Source organism: Alosa pseudoharengus, unplaced genomic scaffold (assembly GCF_046254945.1).
Source record: "Alosa pseudoharengus isolate Yale_2024_CS ecotype anadromous, Long Island Sound unplaced genomic scaffold, YU_APseudo_1.1 YU_APseudo_1.1_scf_20, whole genome shotgun sequence".
Lineage (NCBI taxonomy): Eukaryota > Metazoa > Chordata > Actinopteri > Clupeiformes > Clupeidae > Alosa > Alosa pseudoharengus.
In genome coordinates this window covers 2215979-2238478 of record NW_027468664.1, presented here as the reverse complement: position 1 = coordinate 2238478, position 22500 = coordinate 2215979, and the positions used below count along the sequence as shown (strand labels likewise).

The window sequence follows — 22500 nt, the reverse complement described above, 5'->3', positions numbered from 1 at the left end:
CACTCTCTCACACACACACACACACACACACACACACACACCCATCCACCCCTACCTATCATTCTAGTATTATTTCTATACTGTCTATTTTGTGCTCACATGTTTATACATTGTATGCTGTATCTCTGTCTTATTTTCCTTGTGACACTACTGTGTTATTTGTAACACTAGCTTTGGCAACACTGTACCAAAGAGTCATGCTAATAAAGCCCCTTTGAATTAAAAATTGAAATTGAAAATTTGTGTGCGCGCACACGTATGTATGTATATGTGTGTGTGTGTGTGTGCGCACGCACATGTATGTATGTAAGTATATATGTGTGTGCGCGCGCACACACGTATGTATGTATGTATGTATGTATGTATATATGTGTGTGTGTGTGTGTGCACTGTAGAGTTGTATGTGCTGGTTCGTCAACACACATTTTTTCAGCATTTGCCAAATAATAATGATAATAAATGTGTGTGTGTCTATGACCTCAAGCGTGTACGAGTGTGTGTGTCCATGGCCTCAGCTGTCAGGTGTGCCTGTCGGGGTACTGGACACCCCAGTGTAGTGGAGTGTAGTGGACACACATCACCTGTGGCAGGGTAAGACACACCTGTGTAGTGGATCACCTGTGGCAGGGTAGGACACACCTGTGTAGTGGACACACATCACCTGTGGCAGGGTAAGACACACATCACCTGTGGCAGGGTAGGACACCTGTGTAGTGGATCACCTGTGGCAGGGTACACACCTGTCTTCGGTTGAACAGACCAACTGAAGTGGGCAACCTGTTGAAACTGGTCATCCCTTCAGCCCCAACCACAACTGCACGTTCAGAATCAGACGTCTTTTACTACTTTGGGTTCTGGCTCCAAATCCTGACTCTGGAGGTCTCAGATGCTGCCATCATTGTTCAGCTCCTGAGCACTAACGCACCCAATCAGATCCCAGGGTCTCACTCACCCAATCAGATCCCAGTCCAGCAAGGGCACCGGCTACTCCCACCTCACAGAGACCTCTGAAGTTCGCCTACAAAAAGGAACCAGGGCCGCCATCTTTGCCCAAAGAAGGAGATCCGGGTGCTAATTGAAACAGCCTACCATCTGCATTTCAGGCTTCTTGGTCCCCACCAGAGGTCATTAGGTACATGTTAGGTTCCCATAGGAAAAATCACAAGATCCCAGATCTCAAAGATGGCAGCTTTTTTGTAGGCGAACTTCAGAGGTCTATGGAACCCTCAGCCAAAACTCCTCCATCACCATGGTTACAATCATTCTCAGCTGTCAAGTTGTGTGTTTCTTCTGTCAATAAAAACATCTGCAGCAAATGTCCACCTTGTGTTCTTAGCTTCGCCTGACCAGAGGAACTTCACTTGCTAGTCCGTCTGACTACCAAGATCATCTGTTAAATTCAGTATGTGAAATTGTTTGAATACTTCCTGAATGTTTACAAACCCAACCCCCGGGCCTTAATCATAAATTGCAGTTCATCGAGTATCAACAGCATGTGTGTGTGTGTTGGTCATCTGAGCATCTGCAGATACTCTGGTAGTGGACAATGAACAGTGTGTGTGTGTGCTGGTAATCTGCAGATACTCTGGTAGTGGACAATGAACAGTGTGTGTGTGTGCTGGTCATCTGCAGATACTCTGGTAGTGGACAATGAACAGTGTGTGTGTGCTGGTCATCTGCAGATACTCTGGTAGTGGACAATGAACAGTGTGTGTGTGTGTGCTGGTCATCTGCAGATACTCTGGTAGTGGACAATGAACAGTGTGTGTGTGTGTGCTGGTCATCTGCAGATACTCTGGTAGTGGACAATGAACAGTGTGTGTGTGTGTGCTGGTCATCTGCAGATACTCTGGTAGTGGACAATGAACAGTGTGTGTGTGTGTGCTGGTCATCTGCAGATACTCTGGTAGTGGACAATGAACAGTGTGTGTGTGTGCTGGTCATCTAGACAATGAACTGGACTTCTGCAGAGTGAAATAAGAGTGTTTACTGTACCAGACACTGGGGTTGCAAGATACACATGCATGCACGCACACACACACACAATAGGGTTGCACGATACACACGCATGCACATACACACACATTAGGGCTGCATGATTCTGGATAAATTGAGAATCACGATTTTCTTGCTGAGAATTGATCAAGATTCTCTCATGATTTAAGTTCATGTTTAAGTTTAAGGATTCAGGCTTGTGAAAATCTAGGCAAATACTGATGTTTAAAATTACAATTTGGCCAACACCGGACACCGAACACACACTAACACACACTAACACACACCAGGCTTGTGCAAAATTCCAGAATTTAATTGAAACTGGCTCTTAAATTCCAATTAATTTCTTGAATTTCACTTGCATTTCAATTGAGGTAGCAAACAGGAAGCAGAATTGCAATTCGAATTGTGCACAACCCTGACACACACTAACACACACTAACACACAGACAAGAGTTTGGGAAGTAATATGTTTATTGTTTTATGCAATCTTTTAGGAAACGTTACAGTCGTGAAATACATCTTAAAAGGAGGGACACACACACACGCAGACGTGCTGGGCGAGATGGTGTGTGTGTGCGGTTAGTTGTAGGTCATGTAGCGGGGCGTAGCGCTGAACTTGGCGTAGGACTTGATGACCTTGTTCACCGCCTCCAGGAAGTCCTTCTCCGTGGCGATCTTCCGACGCGCTCGGATGGCAAACATGCCCGCCTCTGTGCACACACTGCGAATCTCCGCACCTACACACACACACACACACACACACACATTAGGGTGATTAAAATGGTCAGATGATGTGGATAGGTGATTGAGAACCATGTGTACATAGGAGTGTGTGTGTGTGTGTGTGAGAGACACTCACCAGTGCTGTTGGGGCAGAGGGGTGTGTGTGTGTGTGTGTGTGTGTGTGTGTGTGTGTGTGTATGTGTGTGTGTGTGTGTGTGTGTGTCTCACACTCACCGGTGCTGTTGGGGCAGAGGCGTGCGTGTGTGTGTGTGTGTGTGTCTGTCTGTCTCACACTCACCGGTGCTGTTGGGGCAGAGGCGTGCAAGCAGCTCAAAGCGGATGTCCCTCTCCACACTCATGGAGCGTGCGTGGATCTTAAAGATGTGCGTCCGGCCCTGGAGCACAAAAACGCTATATTAAATCTAATCAACCAAGGTCAAAGGTCAATCTACAGTGACAGTCCAGCGCAGAGGTGTGTTCAAATTCGGAAAACAGGCCAACATTCTTGGCCAATAGGTTTTCTCTCAACAGTTCAAATGGCCTTCGGCTCCTCTGTACAGGTGTGTGTGTGTGTGTGTGTGTGTGTGTGTGTGTTTCAGGGTTCCACCCATTTGCATTAACAAAATGTGAACCTTTCCATGAAACTTCAAGCACATTTTCATGACTTCACAGTCTACGAATTGCTTATTTTACGCCACAGGTTGGGGCTAATTATGAAATGGGACTTTGCGAGTTTGGATTAAATGTGATTTCTCCCCAATCCTTCTATGAAGGAACTATTCCTGAACATCAGGACGTTCTAAACCCCTTTCCAACCCACAGTGCCGTCTAGAACCCTCGGAACGTAACCCCCAGAACCCGGGGCGGAACTGGGCTCACCTCCAGGTCGGGCAGACTGAACTCGATCTTGCGGTCGAGTCGGCCGGGTCTCATGAGGGCAGGGTCCAGGGTGTCGGGCCGGTTGGTGGCCATCAGAACCTTGATGTTCCCGCGCGGGTCAAACCCGTCCAGCTGGTTGATCAGCTCCAGCATAGTCCGCTGCACCTCGTTGTCGCCTCCGGCACCGTCGTCAAAACGGGCCCCTGGGGGAGCAGAACCACCATCAGCACAACGGAACCACACACTCTCAACACACACACACACACAACAGAACTACACACACATGCTCAACATAACCACACACACACAACAGAACTACACACACATGCTCAACAGAACCACACACACACACACACAGAACTACACACACATGCTCAACAGAACCACACACACACACAAACAGAACTACACACACATGCTCAACAGAACCACACACACACACACACAAACAGAACTACACAACTCATGCTCAACAGAACCACACACACACACAACAGAACTACACACACACGCACACACACACACACAAACAGAACTACACACACATGCTCAACAGAACCACACACACACACAAACAGAACTACACAACACATGCTCAACAGAACCACACACACACACACACAACAGAACTACACACACACGCTCAACAGAACCACACACACACACACACACACAAACAGAACTACACACACATGCTCAACAGAACCACACACAACAGAACTACACACACATGCTCAACAGAACCACACACACAAACAGAACTACACACACATGCTCAACAGAACCACACACACACACACAAACAGAACTACACACACATGCTCAACAGAACCACACACACACACACAAACAGAACTACACAACACATGCTCAACAGAACCACACACACACACACAACAGAACTACACACACATGCTCAACAGTAGGCTTGGGTATTGAATATCGAGTATTGGTTGGAACCGGGACTATCTTTGCGATTTTCCCGGAATCGTTCAAAAGTTTAAATTTCGATTCCTAGTTTCGATTCCCAGTCCGCCGACCGGAAGAAGAAACGGCTGAACACCACACCAAGCGCATAGTTCATAGAATTAAAATTCATGGAGAAGGTCAGACTATTTCATTCAGAAAGCAGGGTTCCCGCGGATCCTTAAAAAGTCTTAAATACAACTGAATTTTCGAAAGAGAGGTATTAAATGTGCGTATGGGACCGCCAGCGAGTGCAAGAGAGCAAGTGATGTCTCAATCCAGTTTCGTGTATTTAAAACGCAATTGTATACGTGATAGGCTATTAGGCTACGGGAGGAAGTGTAGTGGTTGCAGAGTGAAGATGTTTTTCACGGGTGTGGTTAAAGGTGTGAAAACGGTAATAATACAGTAGGCCTATGTACAAAATAATATGCCTGACGTTTTAGTGGTGTAGCTGAGGCCAGAGAGATATACAGGTAGCCTACGTGGAATGAGGAAGCCTACGGTAGAATGAGCGGGAGAAAGAGCGATAGGTTGGCCATACGTTCGGATTTAGGCCGGACATATGGATTTTAAAAGCCCTGTCCGGCGTCCGGCGCAGCCTCAAGCCGGACGCTCATTTGTTCTCCTTTTTGGAGTTGCGCTTGGCATCTAAAATCGTTGCTCGGACGCAGCATCGTTTCACAAACTATGGACGCGAAGACTGCTGGTCAAATTATGTGCAGTGCGTCGCAATCAGGAGGAAATACTGTATATGTTAAGTTGATCTGTTTGCATCTTTCCAGCGTGTGTTGCTGGCCTAGCCTAGGGAAGAAAATGTTATAATAGCCTACCTGTAATATCTGCCAGCAGCTTGCTTGCCAGCGTTTCCCAGTAGGCTAGGCCTACTTCGCAAAAGTTGTGAACTATAACCGCATATTTTTTGAATGTCGGCGACTGGCTACATAAAAAAAAAATGTGCGTGCGTATGCCATGTATGTTCATAACACGTGCGTGCTTGAGATGAAACCAGCAGTTTTCAGCAGGATCACGCGAGGAGGACCTGTCTCTTAATTAATTTAAAACAAGTCAATGGTTTTACAATGTTTCAGTCAAGCTTTGGTTGGTTTAGATACAACTGGTATGCAAAATGTAAAGTAGTGGATTAACTTTAATTTGCTGTGCTGCATATTGGACAATAGATGCACATAGTAAATTATATAAAGTAGGCTTATTAAAATATGTAAATAGCTTAGTCTAACTTTGAAAAAATATTGAAGGGAATCCAGTCCAGTGCACATGTCTTTGGCAAGTAGCCCTAGGCTACTACAGACACAGGTGAAGAACAGTCAGCCTCAGCAGTAAGCAAAACCAAATATGTACAGCCAGCTTCAAAAGCAAGCAGCCCAGACCCTAAAATTGCATTTATAGCTTTGAAGGTCATTCACACACAATTATTTTTCTTTTCGCCAAAATATATTTGGCAACTTCTGTAGACATCCAAAATAGAGTGGGGGTTAAATTTAGTAGGAAAAAAAAACTATTGCATAAACAGTCATATATATCTTTTTGCCGTGGTATAGTCTTAAGTTTAATTTAGATGTCTTGAAAAGGTCTTAAAAGTCTTTAAATTTGCACTTGGAAAATGTGCAGATACCCTGAGAAAGACCGTTGGTTAGCTAGCTCATTTAAAATATCCTAAACTTTTTTTGACCCTGCCTCTTAAAAAAATCGGAATCGAGAATCGTTAGGAACCGGAATCGAAATAAGAAATCGGAATTGGAATCGGTTAAAATTCAAACGATACCCAACCCTACTCAACAGAACCACACACACACACGCTCAACGGAACCACACACTCTCAATACACACACTCACACAATCTCAACAGAACCCCCCACACACACCCACACCCACACCCACACCCACACCCACACACACACACACACACAATCTCAACAGAACCTCACACACACTTGCTTGATCACGCACACATAAATAAATCCGAACACACCTCCAATGGCATCGATTTCATCAAAGAAGATCAGACAGGCTTTCTTAGTCCGGGCCATCTCAAACAGCTCTCTTACCATCCTGGCACCCTGGGAGAGAGAGAGAGAGAGAGAGGGGGAGGAAGAGAGAGGGGGAGGGAGAGAGAGGGGGAGGGAGGGGGAGGGAGAGAGAGGGAGAGAGGAAGAGAGAGAGGGGGAGGAAGAGAGAGAGGGGAGGAAGAGAGAGAGAGGGGAGGAAGAGAGAGAGAGGGGGAGGGAGGAAGAGAGAGAGAGAGAGGAAGAGAGAGAGGGAGGGAGGGAGGAAGAGAGAGGGGGGGGGTCAAACACAGAGCACAGACATTAGAGCTGAACGCGTGGCGTGGTGTGGCGTGTTCCTTTAGAGCTGAACGCCCCAGAGCGCTTCCTTCAGCGTGGAGTCGTCTGGACGTGAGTGATGGACAGCTGTGAGGGGCGGAGCCTCACCTCTCCGACATACTTCTGGACGAGCTCGGAGCCGATGACGCGGATGAAGCAGGCGTCCGTGCGGTTGGCCACAGCGCGAGCACACAGCGTCTTCCCTGTGCCCGGCGGTCCGAACAGCAGCACGCCCTTAGGAGGCTCGATGCCCAGGTTCACAAAGCGCTCCGGCTGTAGAGAGAGGACATTGTGTGAGTGTGTGTGTGGGGTGTGTGTGTGTGTTTAGCTCTTAGGAGGCTCGATGCCCAGGTTCACAAAGCGCTCCGGCTGTAGAGAGAGGACATTGTGTGGGTGTGTGTGGGTGTGTGTGTGTGGGGTGTGTGTGTGTGTGTTTAGCCCTTAGGAGGCTCGATGCCCAGGTTCACAAAGCGCTCCGGCTGTAGAGAGAGGACATTGTGTGGGTGTGTGTGGGTGTGTGTGTGTGGGGTGTGTGTGTGTGTGTTTAGCCCTTAGGAGGCTCGATGCCCAGGTTCACAAAGCGCTCCGGCTGTAGAGAGAGGACATTGTGTGGGTGTGTGTGGGTGTGTGTGTGTGGGGTGTGTGTGTGTGTGTTTAGCCTTTAGGAAGCTCAATGCCCAGGTACACAAAGTGCTCCAGCAGTGGAGAGGTGTGTGTGTGTGTGTGTAGGAGATACTCACGTGCAGCAGAGGAGTCTCCACCACCTCCCTCAGTTTCTCAATTTGCTCCTTACAGCCGCCCACATCACTGTAAGTCACATCTGGCTTCTCCTCCACCTGACACACACACGCACACACAGATTAACATTCAGTTTGCACACAGCTGTTCCTTCTCTCTTCATAACAGCCTTTCAGCCTGAAGGCTTCTTCTGTGGATCAGTAGGGCATCATATATGAATATGCTTCAGGAAGGTCCTCTTACCTGCATCATGGTCACACACACACACACACACACACACACACACACACACACACACACGCTGTAGGGAGGTCCTCTTACCTGCATCATGGTGACCGTGGGGTCGATTTTAGGTGGAAGAGGAATGTGAATCTGGTACTTGTTCCTGTCAACCCTGTTGGAGACACAAACAGTTAGACACACACACAGAGTTTAGAGCCAGTAAGCGCTTTCAGATATAAACTCCGGAGTATATGCGGAGGTTTGTCAAAGATATGATGCTAACCTACGGACCTTATACTGACCTTATACGGACCTATGTGTGAACGACATACACGCACGTTACAGAATCTCCGTGTGGAAAACAACCAGCTAAGTTGGGACTTCCATATGACCGGTTATGTCGTTTAGATATACGGCCCCACCATTTAACATCCGCAGAACCTCCGGTCTTACACGTATGTCTGAAAGCGCTTAGTGTGTGTGTGTGTGTGTGTGGCGTCCTCACCCCACTCTCATTCCCTCCTCGATGTCGGTGGGAGCCACCTGGTCGCTCAGGTCCACCACAAACTTGGCGAACTGCTTCACATTGATGATGTACTTGGGGTCCTCGGAGTCGGCATTGATGATCTTGGTGCATCTGTCAGAACATAATCACCATGGAAACAATAACAATCTTACAGTGTCTTATACACCAACCCCACATGATCACCATGGAAACAATAACAATCTTACAGTGTCTTATATACCAACCCCACATGAGATCACCATGGAAACAATAACAATCTTACAGTGTCTTATTCACTAACCCCACATGATCACCATGGAAACAATAACAATCTTACAGTGTCTTATATACCAACCCCACATGATCACAATGAAAACACACAAAGGCTGTGTCTATTATGGATTTTCTGTTTGACTGGGTTGTGTGTGTGTGTGTGTGTGTGTGTGTGTGTGTGTGTGTGTGTGTGTGTGTGTGTGTGTGTGTGTGTGTGTGTGTGTGTGTGTTACCTTGCGACCTGTAGTGGCTGCTCGCTCTGCAAGGTCTGTTTATCTGCAGCCAGATCCCAGAGTGCAGGAGGAGCCAACCCCGTGTCAGATTCCTTAATGCCTGAACACACACACACACACACACACACACACACACACCCGCACACACACACACACACACAAACACACACGCGCACACACACACACGCGCACGCACGTGCACACACGCACGCACACACGCGCACACACACACACACGGACACACACACACACACACACACACAGAGGTCACTTCATCTGAAACACCTACAGAGCAGTGCACCAATCAACACAAATCACTTACAGTACAGCTCAGTGTTGTGCTAGTACTCAGATCTGGCACTCCCAAACACAAACACACACACACACACACACAAACACACTGCCCCTTAATTAAAAACACCAATGACCCCTCACCTGTGAGCTCGTTGATCTTCTTCAGGAGATTTTGGATGTCATCCTCCACCTGCTTGATCTGTCTGGAGTACGTGCTTTGGCCCTGATGGCAAGAGAACAACAGCACGTATCCCGGTCAACTTAATCAAAATCATGACTGCACTACAGTGCACAAATTGCAGTTCACACAACAATCCATGAAAACTGATATATTTTGCTGTTGTTTACAATTCACGGCATACGACAGGATGACCTGGCTAAGTTGCCTAATCAAGCTAACGGCTATTTTGTAAAGGCTAGTAAGTTCAAACAATGATGGTGATGTTACTTACATATGTTTTCAACAGCGCAATGTCTCCTTCATCCAAAGCTGAAACAAGATAACACAGACAACAATGACATTCATTGACAACACATCATTAACTAGGTAGCTAGCTAGCTATGTTAGCTAACAGAACCCACTTCGCTTGATAGCTAGCAAAAAGTTGCCTAAGCAGTGACACCGTAATTCATTTCGCTTCATATAGGCTAAAATGCCAACGATATTTCGCAAACAACCACTACATAGACACGTTACACAACGCACATATTAGTCTCATTAGATGTTGATGCTGATTATATTGAAAAGGCCAAAAACAAAAATAGGGACACATTGTTTATCCAAGCTAACCCAGGCTAGCTGACGTTGGTCAGGTAAAAATGCCAGTTTTTGATAAACATTGGAAAAGTAACTGTTATGGAGATTTTTCTGTATCGCGTAATACCTCTGATAGGTTTGTCCTCCTTTTCCTCCTCTCTCAGTTTACGCTGGTCATCTCCCAAATAGTCAGGCATTGTTGATCCCCCTTTACTTCACAGTCGTTGTCAACGTTAACGTTACACTAAAAGTCTGCTAGTATTACACAGCAGGTTTTCTACTTATTAGCTAACACAGTAGACTGCTAGCTTCCGGCCGTCCCGGATATAACAGACGGAATCATATAAATGATGAACACTATTAAATTGAAAATATACAGTTATATGTCCATATGTGTTATATTAAACTTTACAATTCTATTGATTCCTTTTGTATGGTATCTGGATTATGGAGGTGATCCAAAGAAGACCAAATTGAATCGTTAATTTTGTGGAACGAAAAACAATATGTTAACTGTGAGCAGCACGGATGGATTTGGATGAGAGGCCTGGTTTAATGCACTTGCATAGCTAGAATAGGCCCATGTGGTATGTACCATAACCGGGCGACATTATCTTACACCTACCACGTTTGATAAAGGAATAGTCATATATGCAGAATATAACCTGTTATGATAGTTTGTGGAGGCTATTGAAATTCCGAAGATGCTGAAAGAAGCATTGGACGGCCAAGTAACAGTCGTTTGCAATGCCATCGTTGGTGAGTGCTCCGGATAACAGAAATAGTGCTGAACCTGACACTTAGCCGGCTAACTAAGTTAAAACGATCTTTCTGGCACAATAACGTGATATAATCAGCATGTGATCTTACGAGAGAGATTAGATAGCCAAATGCGTTGCCATATACAGGACTGGTTCGGCGAATTAGTGTCAAACCATAAGGAATTCAAAGTTAGCTTTGCAGTCATTACCAATGACAGTAACGTACCTAACAGTTAGTTACCTCTTTACTTGAGTTGTCTGACAATTTCTATAAGTTGTAACTTTGAGAGTTGTGAGTTTATGTAAGCAGTTAGATGAAGATAAATTGACATTACAATGATCTTTATTTACAATTGACTAAAGTGATTGGTAGCTCATCAGATAGTTGGGTAGTGGTATTTATTAATATATTCTTCTTTTTGTTTCTGAGAGCAAATTGTTTGTCTGTCATGGAACAGAGCCTTCTCTAGGACCCCTGACCCCTGATTTAATTGACTCATGCTCATGGAAAAGATATGACAAGATTTTAATTTCAAATTGTTATGCCCATCTACACACACACACACACAAACAAACATACACTCTCATATCCCCATACACACACACACACACACACACACAGCGTCTGTTCAGATCCAGGTGGAGCCAGTGGGCCGCTGGTTCGAGGCCTTCCTGAAGAGGAGGGACCGTGATGTGTCCACGTCGTTCCAGGAGCTGGAGGAGGAGGAGGAGCTGTCCGAGGAGTCGGAGGATGAGGAGCTGCAGCTGGAGGAGTACCCTCTGCTCAAGACCCTCGACCCCAAAGACTGGAAGGTACCTGAGGGGGGCGGGGGGTTTGGGACCCCAAAGACTGGAAGGTACCTGGGGGGAGGGGGGCGGGGGGTTTGGTACCCTAAAGACTGGAAGGTGCGGGGGGTTTGGGGAGGGGGGTTTGGTGATTGATTGGAGTACCCTAAAGACTGGAAGCTACCTCGGGGCAGCCGTTACGGACTTGTAACTGGAGGGTTGCTGGTTCGAACCCCGACCAGTAGACATAGGCACCTAACCCCTCACTGCTCCCCGATTTGGCACCTAACCCCTCACTGCTCCCCGTGTTGCTTTGCATCGCGGTGCATTTCACCGCCATAACGCTCGGTGTTGCCTGTCTGCGTCGCTCACCACCGAAACCATAGACTGCATGACCGAAACGGTACTCAGAATTGCAAACCCCATAGACTGTCGTGCCAAAATATTAATCTTTTTTGTTTGGCCTTTTCTTGCTTAGATTTTGTACAAAGTATCGACAAATAGACACAGTAAAATCCATTGACCTAGTTACTGTAACCAGCAAATAAGTCTGAGGTTAAGTTTAAGTTATGGTAGCAAGTGAACTTTAGCATAACTGCCCACAAAGTACTGTTTGCTGGCGAAGTGTTAATTTCAAAACGTTACTGACATATAGACACTTTACAAACGGATAACCCCGTCATTGTAACCAAAATATGTCTGAGTTTATTTGCAAAGCTCAGGTCAGTGAACTAGCATGTTGGTAACTCCCCACAGTAGGCAGCTTGAAACACCGACTATCAACACACAGGACGAGTTGACCAATCACAGTCCTTGTGGTCTGTGTCGCCTCGACGCAAAGTTAAAATTTTTTGGAGGTGCACGTCAAGCTACGGCGGAGGGGTCGGAAAGGGGTTTGCGACGTCGCAGAGGGGTCTGCGGGGGTACACCGTTGATTCGACGCAGAAGCGTAAAATAGGCTTTACATGGTAAATGTGCCCGTAATGGCACTGCACTGCACGTGATGGGACTCATTCTTATATATATATATACACACTCATGATGTTTGTGTTTCCTGGTCAGATTTGATTGGATTCTGATGTGAACTAGGGGTGTGTGTGTGTGTCTACTGAATATGTGACCCTAATGCATCTGTGTGTGTGTGTGTGTTTGTGTGTGTGTGTGTGTACAGAATCAGGATCACTACGCTGTTTTAGGATTGGCCCACTTGAGGTACAAAGCCACACAGAAGCAAATCAAAGCTGCTCGTAAGTCCATCCCCCCCCCCCCCCCCATTCCATCCACGCATACACACACACACACACACACACATTCCCTCCTTCTGTCCTGTGTGTGTGTGTGTGTGTGTGTGTGTGTGTGTGTGTGTGTGTGCTCATAAATCCACCCCCCATCCCCTCCTTCTGTCCCTCCCTCCCTCTGTCCTGTGTGTGTGTGTGTGAGAGTAACTGTCCCTCTATCCCTGTGTGCACTACTGGTGTTAATATGAATAAATGTAAATGTGCTGCTGCTTGGTTTACACAACATACACACGCATACACACACACCTGCAAGCACACGCATACACACACACCTGCACGCACACGCATTCACACACACACCTTCACACACACGCATACACACACACACACACACCTGGCTAACCGCTACACAACGTACACACTGCACCAGCTGGCTAACCGCTACACAGCTTACACATACATACTGCACTAGCTGGCTAACCACTACACAACATACACACTGCACCAGCTAGCTTACCGCTACATGTACTGCACACACTGCACTAGCTGGCTAACCGCTACATGTACTGCACACATTGCACTAGCTGGCTAACCGCTACATGTACTGCACACATTGCACTAGCTGGCTAACCGCTACATGTACTGCACTAGCTGGCTAACCGCTACATGTACGGCTGCTGGTTTCACTCTGCTAACACTAATGTGTGTGAGTTATGTGTGGTGTTCTGCACTACATACTATGAACAAAGTGGCAACGGTAACATGGGCTACACTGATATACAGTATGAGCTACACTGATAGATGAGCTACACTGATTACACTGATATATGAGCTACACTGATTACACTGATATATGAGCTACACTGATTACACTGATATATGAGCTACACTGATTACACTGACCGCAGGCGTGTGATTGGTGCTCCCTAAAGGCAACTCTTGTAATCACTCCTCAGAAAAAGTGATGGTGTTGAAGCATCACCCTGACAAGCGTGTGTGTGTGTATGTGTGTGTGTCCTCAGATAAAGCGATGGTCTTGAAGCATCACCCTGACAAGCGGAAAGCTGCTGGAGAACAGATCGTAGAAGGAGACAACGACTACTTCACCTGTATCACTAAAGGTAAACACAACTCACCTTATTACTAAAGGTAAACACAACTCACCTTATAAGGTAAACACAACTCACCTTATTACTAAAGGTAAACACAACTCACCTGCATCACTAAAGGTAAACACAACTCACCTGTATCACTAAAGGTAAACACAACTCACCTTATAAGGTAAACACAACTCACCTTATCACTAAAGGTAAACACAACTCCCCTTATTACTAAAGGTAAACACAACTCACCTTATAAGGTAAACACAACTCACCTTATTACTAAAGGTAAACACAACTCACCTTGTAAGGTAAACACAACTCACCTTATAAGGTAAACACAACTCACCTTATCACTAAATGTAAACACAACTCCCCTTATCACTAAATGTAAACACAACCCCTTATTACTAAAGGTAAACACAAATCCCCTTATTACTAAAGGTAAACACAAATTCCCTTATTACTAAAGGTAAACACAACTCACCTTTGATACATGATCGCGTCAAAATCTCTTTTTAAAACACTAAGAAGGCTCGACACAAGTTGTCCAAAACCTTTCTTTTTAGTAAACTATGTGGACACGAACAATGTTCTCAATGCTCGAGTTCCTGTGTAGAGACACTGATGATACTTCGATCAAAGTTTCATGTTGTGTCGAGCCTTCTTAGTGTTTTAAAAATAACGATTTTGACGCGATCATGTATCAAAATAGTAGTGCCTCTACGATTCCCATTCAAAAGGCCATTTGACCCGAAAAACGACTACAGGGACAAGCTTGAAAGTGGCGCTTCAGACATAATTTTGCTTTTAAACGAAAGTTTGACTCGGGTACATTCACAAAACACCCTAGGGTGCATTTTGGCGAAAGTTAACGCTTTAACATCAGTCACGAGTCACAGCTTGCTCCTCAATAGTGCTACAGGCTGTGAGTGTGGTGGTCATTAACCTCAGCCACAATATACTCACCTGGTTGTGTGTGTGTTTGTGTGTCTGTGTGTGTGTGTGTGGTGGTCTGGTTTGATATGGTATTCTCTCGCTGACCGCAGCAATAGAGACTGCCAGAGCTTGTGTGTGTGTGTGTGTGTGGTGATCTGGTCTGATATGGTATCCTCTCTTTCTGACCACAGCAATAGAGACTCTCTCAGATCCTGTGCGCAGGAGAGCGTTCGACAGCATTGACCCCACCTTCGACAACAACGTGCCTTCCAAGAGCGAGGGCAAGGAGAACTTCGTAGAGGTCTTCACACCTGTGTTCGACAGGAACTCCAGGTGAGCACAAAAACACGCCTCTCTGATTGACTGACACTTTAGGCTAAATTGATTTGTGATTGGACACTTAAGGTGCTGCTTGTCTCTGATTGGATAGTCTGGTTTGTATTGATAACCTCATCCTTTTTTCCACCAATCACAGGTGGTCCACTAAAAAGCACGTCCCAAAGCTGGGAGGCCCTGACGCCACCTTTGAGGAGGTGGATAATTTCTACTCGTTCTGGTACGTCTCTGCTCTGCTCGTGTGTGTGTGTGTGTGTGTGTGTGTGTGTGTGTGTGTGTGTGTGTGTGTGTGTGTGTGTGTGTGTGTGTGTGTGTGTGTGTGTGTGTGTGTGTGTGTGTGTGTGTGTGTGTGTGTGTGTGTGTGTGTGTGTGTAGTTTAGTTGACAGGGACCATGTACAGAACTAGTTCTACACCAGAGTTAGCTAATTTGCATCTGTGGTCCCTGGGCAGGTGTTAAAAAGACAATAAAATACATACGAAACTTTACAGACCGTATCAGCAACAAGACACAACAACATTCCAGATATAACATCATACAAATCACATAATAAATTTGGTGTTCAATGATCGCATTATTGATTTTCTTTCAGCCAACTCTTCAAAGAAGTTTTAATTTAAACAATTCCTAATATTTAGTTCCATTTTTTTCAGTAGCTTGGAATGAGAATGCTGATCGCCCAAAAGCGGTCTTGTGTGTGTTAGTTAGTCAGCCGCAAATATGGTTTGACCCCAAAAAAATTCTAACAAAAGGTTTCTCAGTGGTTTATAGTAGTATCAGATGTACTTAAAAACATACTAAAAGTTTACCAAATTTTGACTCCAAGAAAGGCCCCATTTTCAAAATGGCCGCCATCAGGTCCTTAAAATGATCCTTACTCCTTTGTATTCCTCCTAGACCAGGAATAATGGTACATGAATGGTACCTGGTACATGTTTTGGCCATGTAACATTCTAATTAGCATATTTGCATGATAAGTGGTTACAAGTACCATTATATATTAAAGCAATTGGTTACTGGTTAATTGGTTAAAAAATAAGTACATTTCCCTTAAGTCACTGCATATTTCTCCTTTCTCAAATCGTTTTACCAAGTGTTGGTGGTTTCTGTGGTTCATAACCATTCTTTTGATTCCAATAAAGAATAAATTCATTAGAATTGTGTGGTACTGTAAAATTAGTCAAAACAGGTCTGGAACCGTGAAGGCTCAGTACCGCTAACCCCTTTCATTTTTAAGTTTTTATTTTTTAATATATTTTTTATAATGCATTTTGGGTTTTTTCTTTTTGTTTTTTTTTTACATATTTTTTAATACTTTTCTTATTTATACATATCTTTTTCTGTTTTCTTTAGTTGTTTCATCTTATTCTGCTTTATCTTTTATACTTTTTTGCACTGTGACCTTCACTAGATTTACCATTAGTCGTCACACTCTTCCTCCCATAGAGGTTGATTATAGTGATTCTCGCAATTCCCAACTTGACATACTCCACAAGCAGGCATGCATGGTAGTCCATATGCCCTGCAACTGCACCGTTGTGTTCGGCAGGCAGACGTGCAAATGCAGTGGATCATCTGCTTTCTGGGGCAGCAGTCTTACTAGTCATAACTGGCAGGACCCAATTGTCCACTAGTTTCCATCCCCAATCTACTGTGTTCATGTCACCTTCCTTTCCAATCCACACCATGATCTGGAAGTAAAATCTTTGGCAGTGGCATTTGGTTGAGGACTCAGTTGGAGGCAGTAGTTCTGGGGTTACAAATAATTTGGTGGTAACAATTTTCTTGCTAGACAGGTTGTAGCGCAAAGAGGCAAGTAGAGAACAGTAGCCACAAACCTTTATTATAGGCCTACAATAAAGTAAACTGGTCAAATCAGTTCCTGTCATGGGTGACTGTAGTTCTTCAGAGCCCTATTTTTACTACCCCTGCTGTCTGTACTACGTCCATTACAGACACGATCATCAATAAGCATGGCATGCTTAGTGGACACCATTGTATACACGCAAAGACGCACCTCCATTCATAGACGCACCGTGACCATCACTGTCAATAGTCGATCATAATCTCCAAAAGGGAGATATTCTCCTTCAGAATCAGATTAGGTGAATAACATAGCCTACCCAAGACTTCATCACACGTGAACGTTTTTTCAACATTTGGTGTCGGCCTATTTCTACTTCAATTTGTGCAAAATTATTGCCTGCATCGCTTCCGCGTCATTACAAACAAATGCACCTCTTTGTGTTTCTCGCGCATGTTAGTATTTCCTGAAAACTTTGTGCAGCGAATTTGTGCTTGAATCAAAGCTCTGGATGTCTAGCAACTAGTGGAGGAGAGTACAAATGAGATTTGTCACCGTACTTGGAGCAGCTGACACACACACACACACACACACACACATCGTCTATTTTAATCAGTGTTGTTGTTTGTCACAATTAAAAATACCCTCAAGAGCCGAATTACATTATTATTTTGACATTAGGTCGCGGGAATTGGCCCGCGGGCCGGGAGTTTGAGACCCCTGATTTAACTATTCAGCCATTGCAACTGTTAGTTGTCATCAACTATAACTCCCGCCAACTGTTTCCTCTGCCCAAAACTGTTTCAAAATAAAAGTCCTCACTACAATAATTCCCTATTAAATCATTTAACAATTAAACTATTCAACTATTTAACTGTTCAGCCATTTCAACTCTCAGTTGTCATCAACTATGACTCCCGCCAACTGTTTCCTCTGCCCACAACTGTTTCCAAATAAAAGTTTGTTTTGCATTTTATGTTAATGTATGTTTTGCTTTTTCATGCACTGGTAATTCCTCGAAATTACATTTTCTAGTTTGCACTTTGCGATTAAACCCTTAGCGATCTGGCTCCTCAGTGAGGATCACGTTTTATCAACTTGATAAAAATGACAATACTACCCAAATTCCTTTACCTCTTCCAACACATCCCAGTGATAATCAACAAATATTTTTTTTTCCTACACTGGATTGCCATTAACTCCTTCTTCTGGAGGAGCAAACCGACAGTCAGCCTCCCTGGGTCCACACAGAACTTTCCTTCTCAGATTACTCCCTGGGTCCACACAGAACTTTCCTTCTCAGATGACTCACTGGGTCCACACAGAACTTTCCTTCTCAAATTACTCACTTCACTCAGTGATTTCCTCTCAGTTACAATGTCACAAATCCAATAGTCTGGAATACCATCAATTCAGCTTGAATAGATTCTTCACCGTTGCCAACAACCACTTATTTCCTCCATCCCGTTCCGACCCTTCGTTTCGTCTCTGGTCTACTAACGGTCTTGTCACTGTAAATGACTTCTACAATAAAGGTGTTTTTTCCTTTTCTAAACTGTCAGCTAAATATAATCTACCTAATGTCCATCTCTTCATGTATTTTCAAATTAGACACTTTGTGCAGAAGCTATTTCCCAACTTCCCTGAACATCCCCCTGAGTCAAAAATGTACTCTCTCCTATCCCTCAACTCGAGTCAAAGATGCCTCATCTCTACTATTCATAGCTTCTTGGATACTTTACACACAGACCCTACCAAAGCCTTGAAAAACATGTGGGAACAGGACCTGGCCATTTCAATTTCAGAGACACAGTGGAAGCATATGCTTGACCTGGTTCACTCTTCCTCCATGTGTGCTAGGCATGGCCTGTTGCAATGCAAGATCTTGTATAGAGCACACCTTACTCATGCTAAGTTAGCCAGGATATACCCTGATAGAAGTGGTGCTTGTAATAGGTGCAAGGGGTCACCAGCCGATCTGGTGCGTATGCTTTGGTCTTGCATGAGATATTCCAAACCTTTGGGAGTGCCCTTAACTGTCCTTGCACTTCTTTCCCACATCTGTAGTGTTGACATTTTAGCTTTAAGAATTCTTGCAGTAGAAAGTTCCATCATAAGAACATCCTGAAAGTATAACAGCCATTTTTTAACAGAAAGTGTATGTGGCGGTATCCACCTCTGCACAATTAGTTTCTTTGCTAAAGCCTGCAAGGCAGACTTTATGCTGTTTTTCTGTAAACTTAATTTGTGAGTCATCATTAAGCAATAACAGTCTAGGTTGTAAAGGAATATCCATTTCCAATACCTCTGACAAGTGGACACCCTTTCTAGATTACATAGCATCTATTGCTATTAGCCCTGAGAACATTTGAGCTGGCGGAACTCCCTCACAAGCATTAGTCTTTATCTAATCTTTATTATTTTTAACATTTTATTATTGCCTGTGTTATTTTGTTGATTGGTTTTGTTTGATTCTTTCTTTTATATATTTATATATTATTTTATATATTTTGTTGTTGTTTATTAAGTGTGTGGTGAGTTGGATGGGATAGTGTAGGGTGGAATAAGCTGACATTACTGCTACTTTGCCTTTTATATCTTTATATGTGTACATTGTAATCATTGTACACCTTTATACTCAAAAACATCTATAGAGGATGCATTACCTTATTCAAATTGAATGAATGGCCATTTTAGAGGGTTTACACATAGGCCTCTGTTCAGGCTAATTCAGAGTTGTTTATGATCAAAGTTATACAACTCCAATTTAAGTTACTTTTGGGTGCAATAACTTTTACATTGAATGTCTTTTTGCTAAAGTCTGTTTTAGCAAAAAAAAGGGCATGTGTCCAAAAACACATACGGAGTATGAGTTACATGTCTAAATCGTTTACATCTCTGGTTCACCCCAAACAAAGATCAATCTTTACAGTAATTTCACAAAATCATGTATTCCATAAGTATGTAATCATGTCAGTGCAATTTAGACAAGTCCAATGGATTCATATACCCAGAAAACATGGGGTTAGACACCAAGATTACCTGGCTAGGTCAAATAATGAAGGAGTTGGGCTTTCTGCCCATCTTGGACGCCATCTTGAAAATTACACTTTTCTAGTGGTCAAACTTTGGTAAACTTTTAGTATGTTTTTAAGGACACCAAATGCTACAAAAAACAGCTGAAAAACCTTTTGTTAGAATTTTTTTAGGGTTAGGTGTGTTTTAGGGTTAGGTGTTTTTTAGGGTTAGGTGTTTTTTTAGGGTTAGGTGTTTTTTAGGGTTAGGTGTTTTTTTAGGGTTAGGTGTTTTTTAGGGTTAGGTGTGTTTTAGGGTTAGGTGTTTTTTTTTTCCATATATGCAGCCGCCTATGTGTGTCTGTGTGTGTGTGTGTGTGTCTGCTCTTTGTACGATACCATATGATTTTGAATTATGATGATGAATTTGATTATGATGATGATGATGATGATGATGAATTTTCCCATTTGAGAAATTTGTCTTGGACTCTCAGGGTGCTTAAATAAATGATTCCACAGCACAATGAACACAAACGACAACAACAATAAATGATTCCACAGCACAAACAATCACAAACAACACCAACAACAAGGGCAAACTACATATAGACGTAGACGCCACAACACCCGTGGGGTATACTAAGAAGCATGTTCGAAAATCCAGCGCGAAATTAAACACTTATAGCATTCCTAAACAGCAACGATAGTCTGTAGAGTAGCCTTACCTTTGATGAAGGGATTTCCTTAATGTTAAATAATAATTTGGCCCTTGCTGCTAAAACGATGCACAAATTATCAGCCAATGATTTTGTTCATATTCACTCAGACTTGTGGCATTATAGGTTTCTGCATTAGGTCTACTGTTGGAACAAAATAAGCCCAGAGAGTTCATTGATTTGTAGGCCTATTTTATTCTTGTAAGGTAGGCTAGGCTATATGAGAAAAGGCCAAGAGTTTCTTAAGCACTTTTATTTTGATATTGTCTTACCTCAACAAGGCTACAGCTCCATGAAAACAATCAGATATAACTATAAAATCTGTGAAAGATCTATAAAGTCTATAAAAATGTATTTTTATGTTGTATTTGGCTGCTGTGTTTGACTGAAATGTAGACTATTCTTTTTTCATTTCAATACAGTATGAAACAAACCTTAGTTTAGATAATCATATTCACACATTTATTTGGACTAATTGACATGACCAGGATAATTGATAATATAAAATTAATGTGCACCATGAGCAAATGATAAAAAATCTTTCAGAATGCTTTCCATTCTTGGAACTGCATCGAATCGCATCGAATCGTACTGAATCGTTTTTTATAAACATGTATCTTTTCTTGTATCGAATCGTGCCCATGTATCTAGATGCGAATCGTATCGTCTTTTACATGAGGGATTCACACCTAGCCTGGCGAGCCAGACCCACATTAAAATGTAGGGTCTGGGCACTCACCGTTCACAGTGCTCAGTCCGAGGGGCGGGATAATCAGTTGTCTTTCAAATTCCCTCTGCACGCAATAGGACGCAATAGGATATTTATTTTCAAGTAGCAGGGAATTCAAGCCAAACCGTTGCAACTCTGCCATCAAGCATTATGTTAAGCCCACCAAATGACTCTATACACGATTTCATTGTCCTGATTTAAGTTTCGATTTCTGGAGCTCACAAGCCAACGGAGAGTTGCTAGACTAGCCCTGGCAGCAAATGTAATTTTTGCAAATGTAATTTGCTGCCGCTAGGGGCGCGTCTAGATTTCTAGGCTAATTCACACCCCTACTATCTAGACATATCAAAGCTACACAAAGCCTTAACTCTGGGTATAAGTTAAGTGATACTACAATAGCAGTTATGTGATCTATTTGTCAGCTCAGATCTGTGCTCGTTCTCGGTGTTGGGATGATGTTGGCCAATCATGAAACGTGGAGACGCACAAGACCGTTTGTGTGTGTGTGTGTTGGTGTGTATATTTGTTTGTTTATAAGTATATATATATAAGTGTTTCCTGTTGTCAGGTACAACTGTGTGCACAGTGTGTGTGTGTGTGTGTGTGTGTTAAAGAAAAGTGTTTCCTGTTGTCGGGTACAATTGAGTGTACTGTGTGTGTGTGTGTGTGTGTATGTTTGTTTGTAAAGAGAAGTGTTTTGTGTTGTCAGGTACAACTTTGACTCCTGGAGAGAGTTCTCCTACCTGGATGAAGAGGAGAAAGAGAAGGCCGAATGGTAGGAAACACACCACACACACACCACACCAACCACACACACACCACACCAACCACACACACACCACACCAACCACACACACACCACACCAACCACCCACACCAACCACACACACACCACACCAACCACACACACACACCACACCAACCACACACACACACACCACACACACACACACACCACACCAACCACACACACACACCACACCAACCACACACACACACCACAACCAACCACACGCACAAACCACACCAACCACACGCACACACCACACCAACCACACACACACAAACACACACACACACACACCACACCAACCACACACACGCACACACACCACACCAACCGCATGCACGCACACACACACAC

General features: G+C 43.9%; 3 protein-coding genes across 5 annotated transcripts in view; 2 read left to right on the top strand and 1 right to left on the bottom strand.

Moving 5' to 3' along the window:
- The window catches only part of slc26a5 (solute carrier family 26 member 5), a 61241-nt gene extending 61015 nt beyond the window's left edge, over window positions 1-226 (top strand). For both annotated transcript variants that reach the window (XM_076296220.1, XM_076296221.1), the window contains one exon: window positions 1-226. This exon is cut by the window's left edge and continues 2342 nt beyond it. The gene's annotated coding sequence lies outside the window, so the exon portion shown is untranslated.
- A 2225-nt stretch (window positions 227-2451) lies between these two features.
- On the bottom strand, window positions 2452-10203 carry psmc2 (proteasome 26S subunit, ATPase 2). The gene is made up of 12 exons (XM_076296219.1): window positions 10061-10203; window positions 9629-9666; window positions 9318-9399; window positions 8883-8982; window positions 8377-8508; window positions 7971-8043; window positions 7652-7747; window positions 7020-7184; window positions 6560-6647; window positions 3601-3803; window positions 3020-3116; window positions 2452-2735 (listed from the first exon to the last, which is right to left on the bottom strand). The coding sequence occupies exons 1-12, from the start codon at window positions 10128-10130 to the stop codon at window positions 2578-2580; spliced, it is 1302 nt and encodes a 433-aa protein (XP_076152334.1). The 5' UTR covers window positions 10131-10203; the 3' UTR covers window positions 2452-2577.
- A 281-nt stretch (window positions 10204-10484) lies between these two features.
- The window catches only part of dnajc2 (DnaJ (Hsp40) homolog, subfamily C, member 2), a 33165-nt gene continuing 21149 nt past the window's right edge, over window positions 10485-22500 (top strand). Inside the window, exons 1-7 of one of the 2 annotated variants that reach the window (XM_076296216.1) lie at window positions 10485-10692; window positions 11317-11507; window positions 12652-12727; window positions 13741-13839; window positions 14949-15090; window positions 15233-15313; window positions 22066-22131. In XM_076296216.1, the coding sequence (XP_076152331.1) occupies window positions 10638-10692; window positions 11317-11507; window positions 12652-12727; window positions 13741-13839; window positions 14949-15090; window positions 15233-15313; window positions 22066-22131 (710 nt within the window). In that variant the 5' untranslated portion in view covers window positions 10485-10637. Of the gene's footprint in view, window positions 10693-11316; window positions 11508-11539; window positions 11552-12651; window positions 12728-13740; window positions 13840-14948; window positions 15091-15232; window positions 15314-22065; window positions 22132-22500 lie in introns of those variants that run through there. The other variant, XM_076296217.1, reaches the window with a different exon arrangement.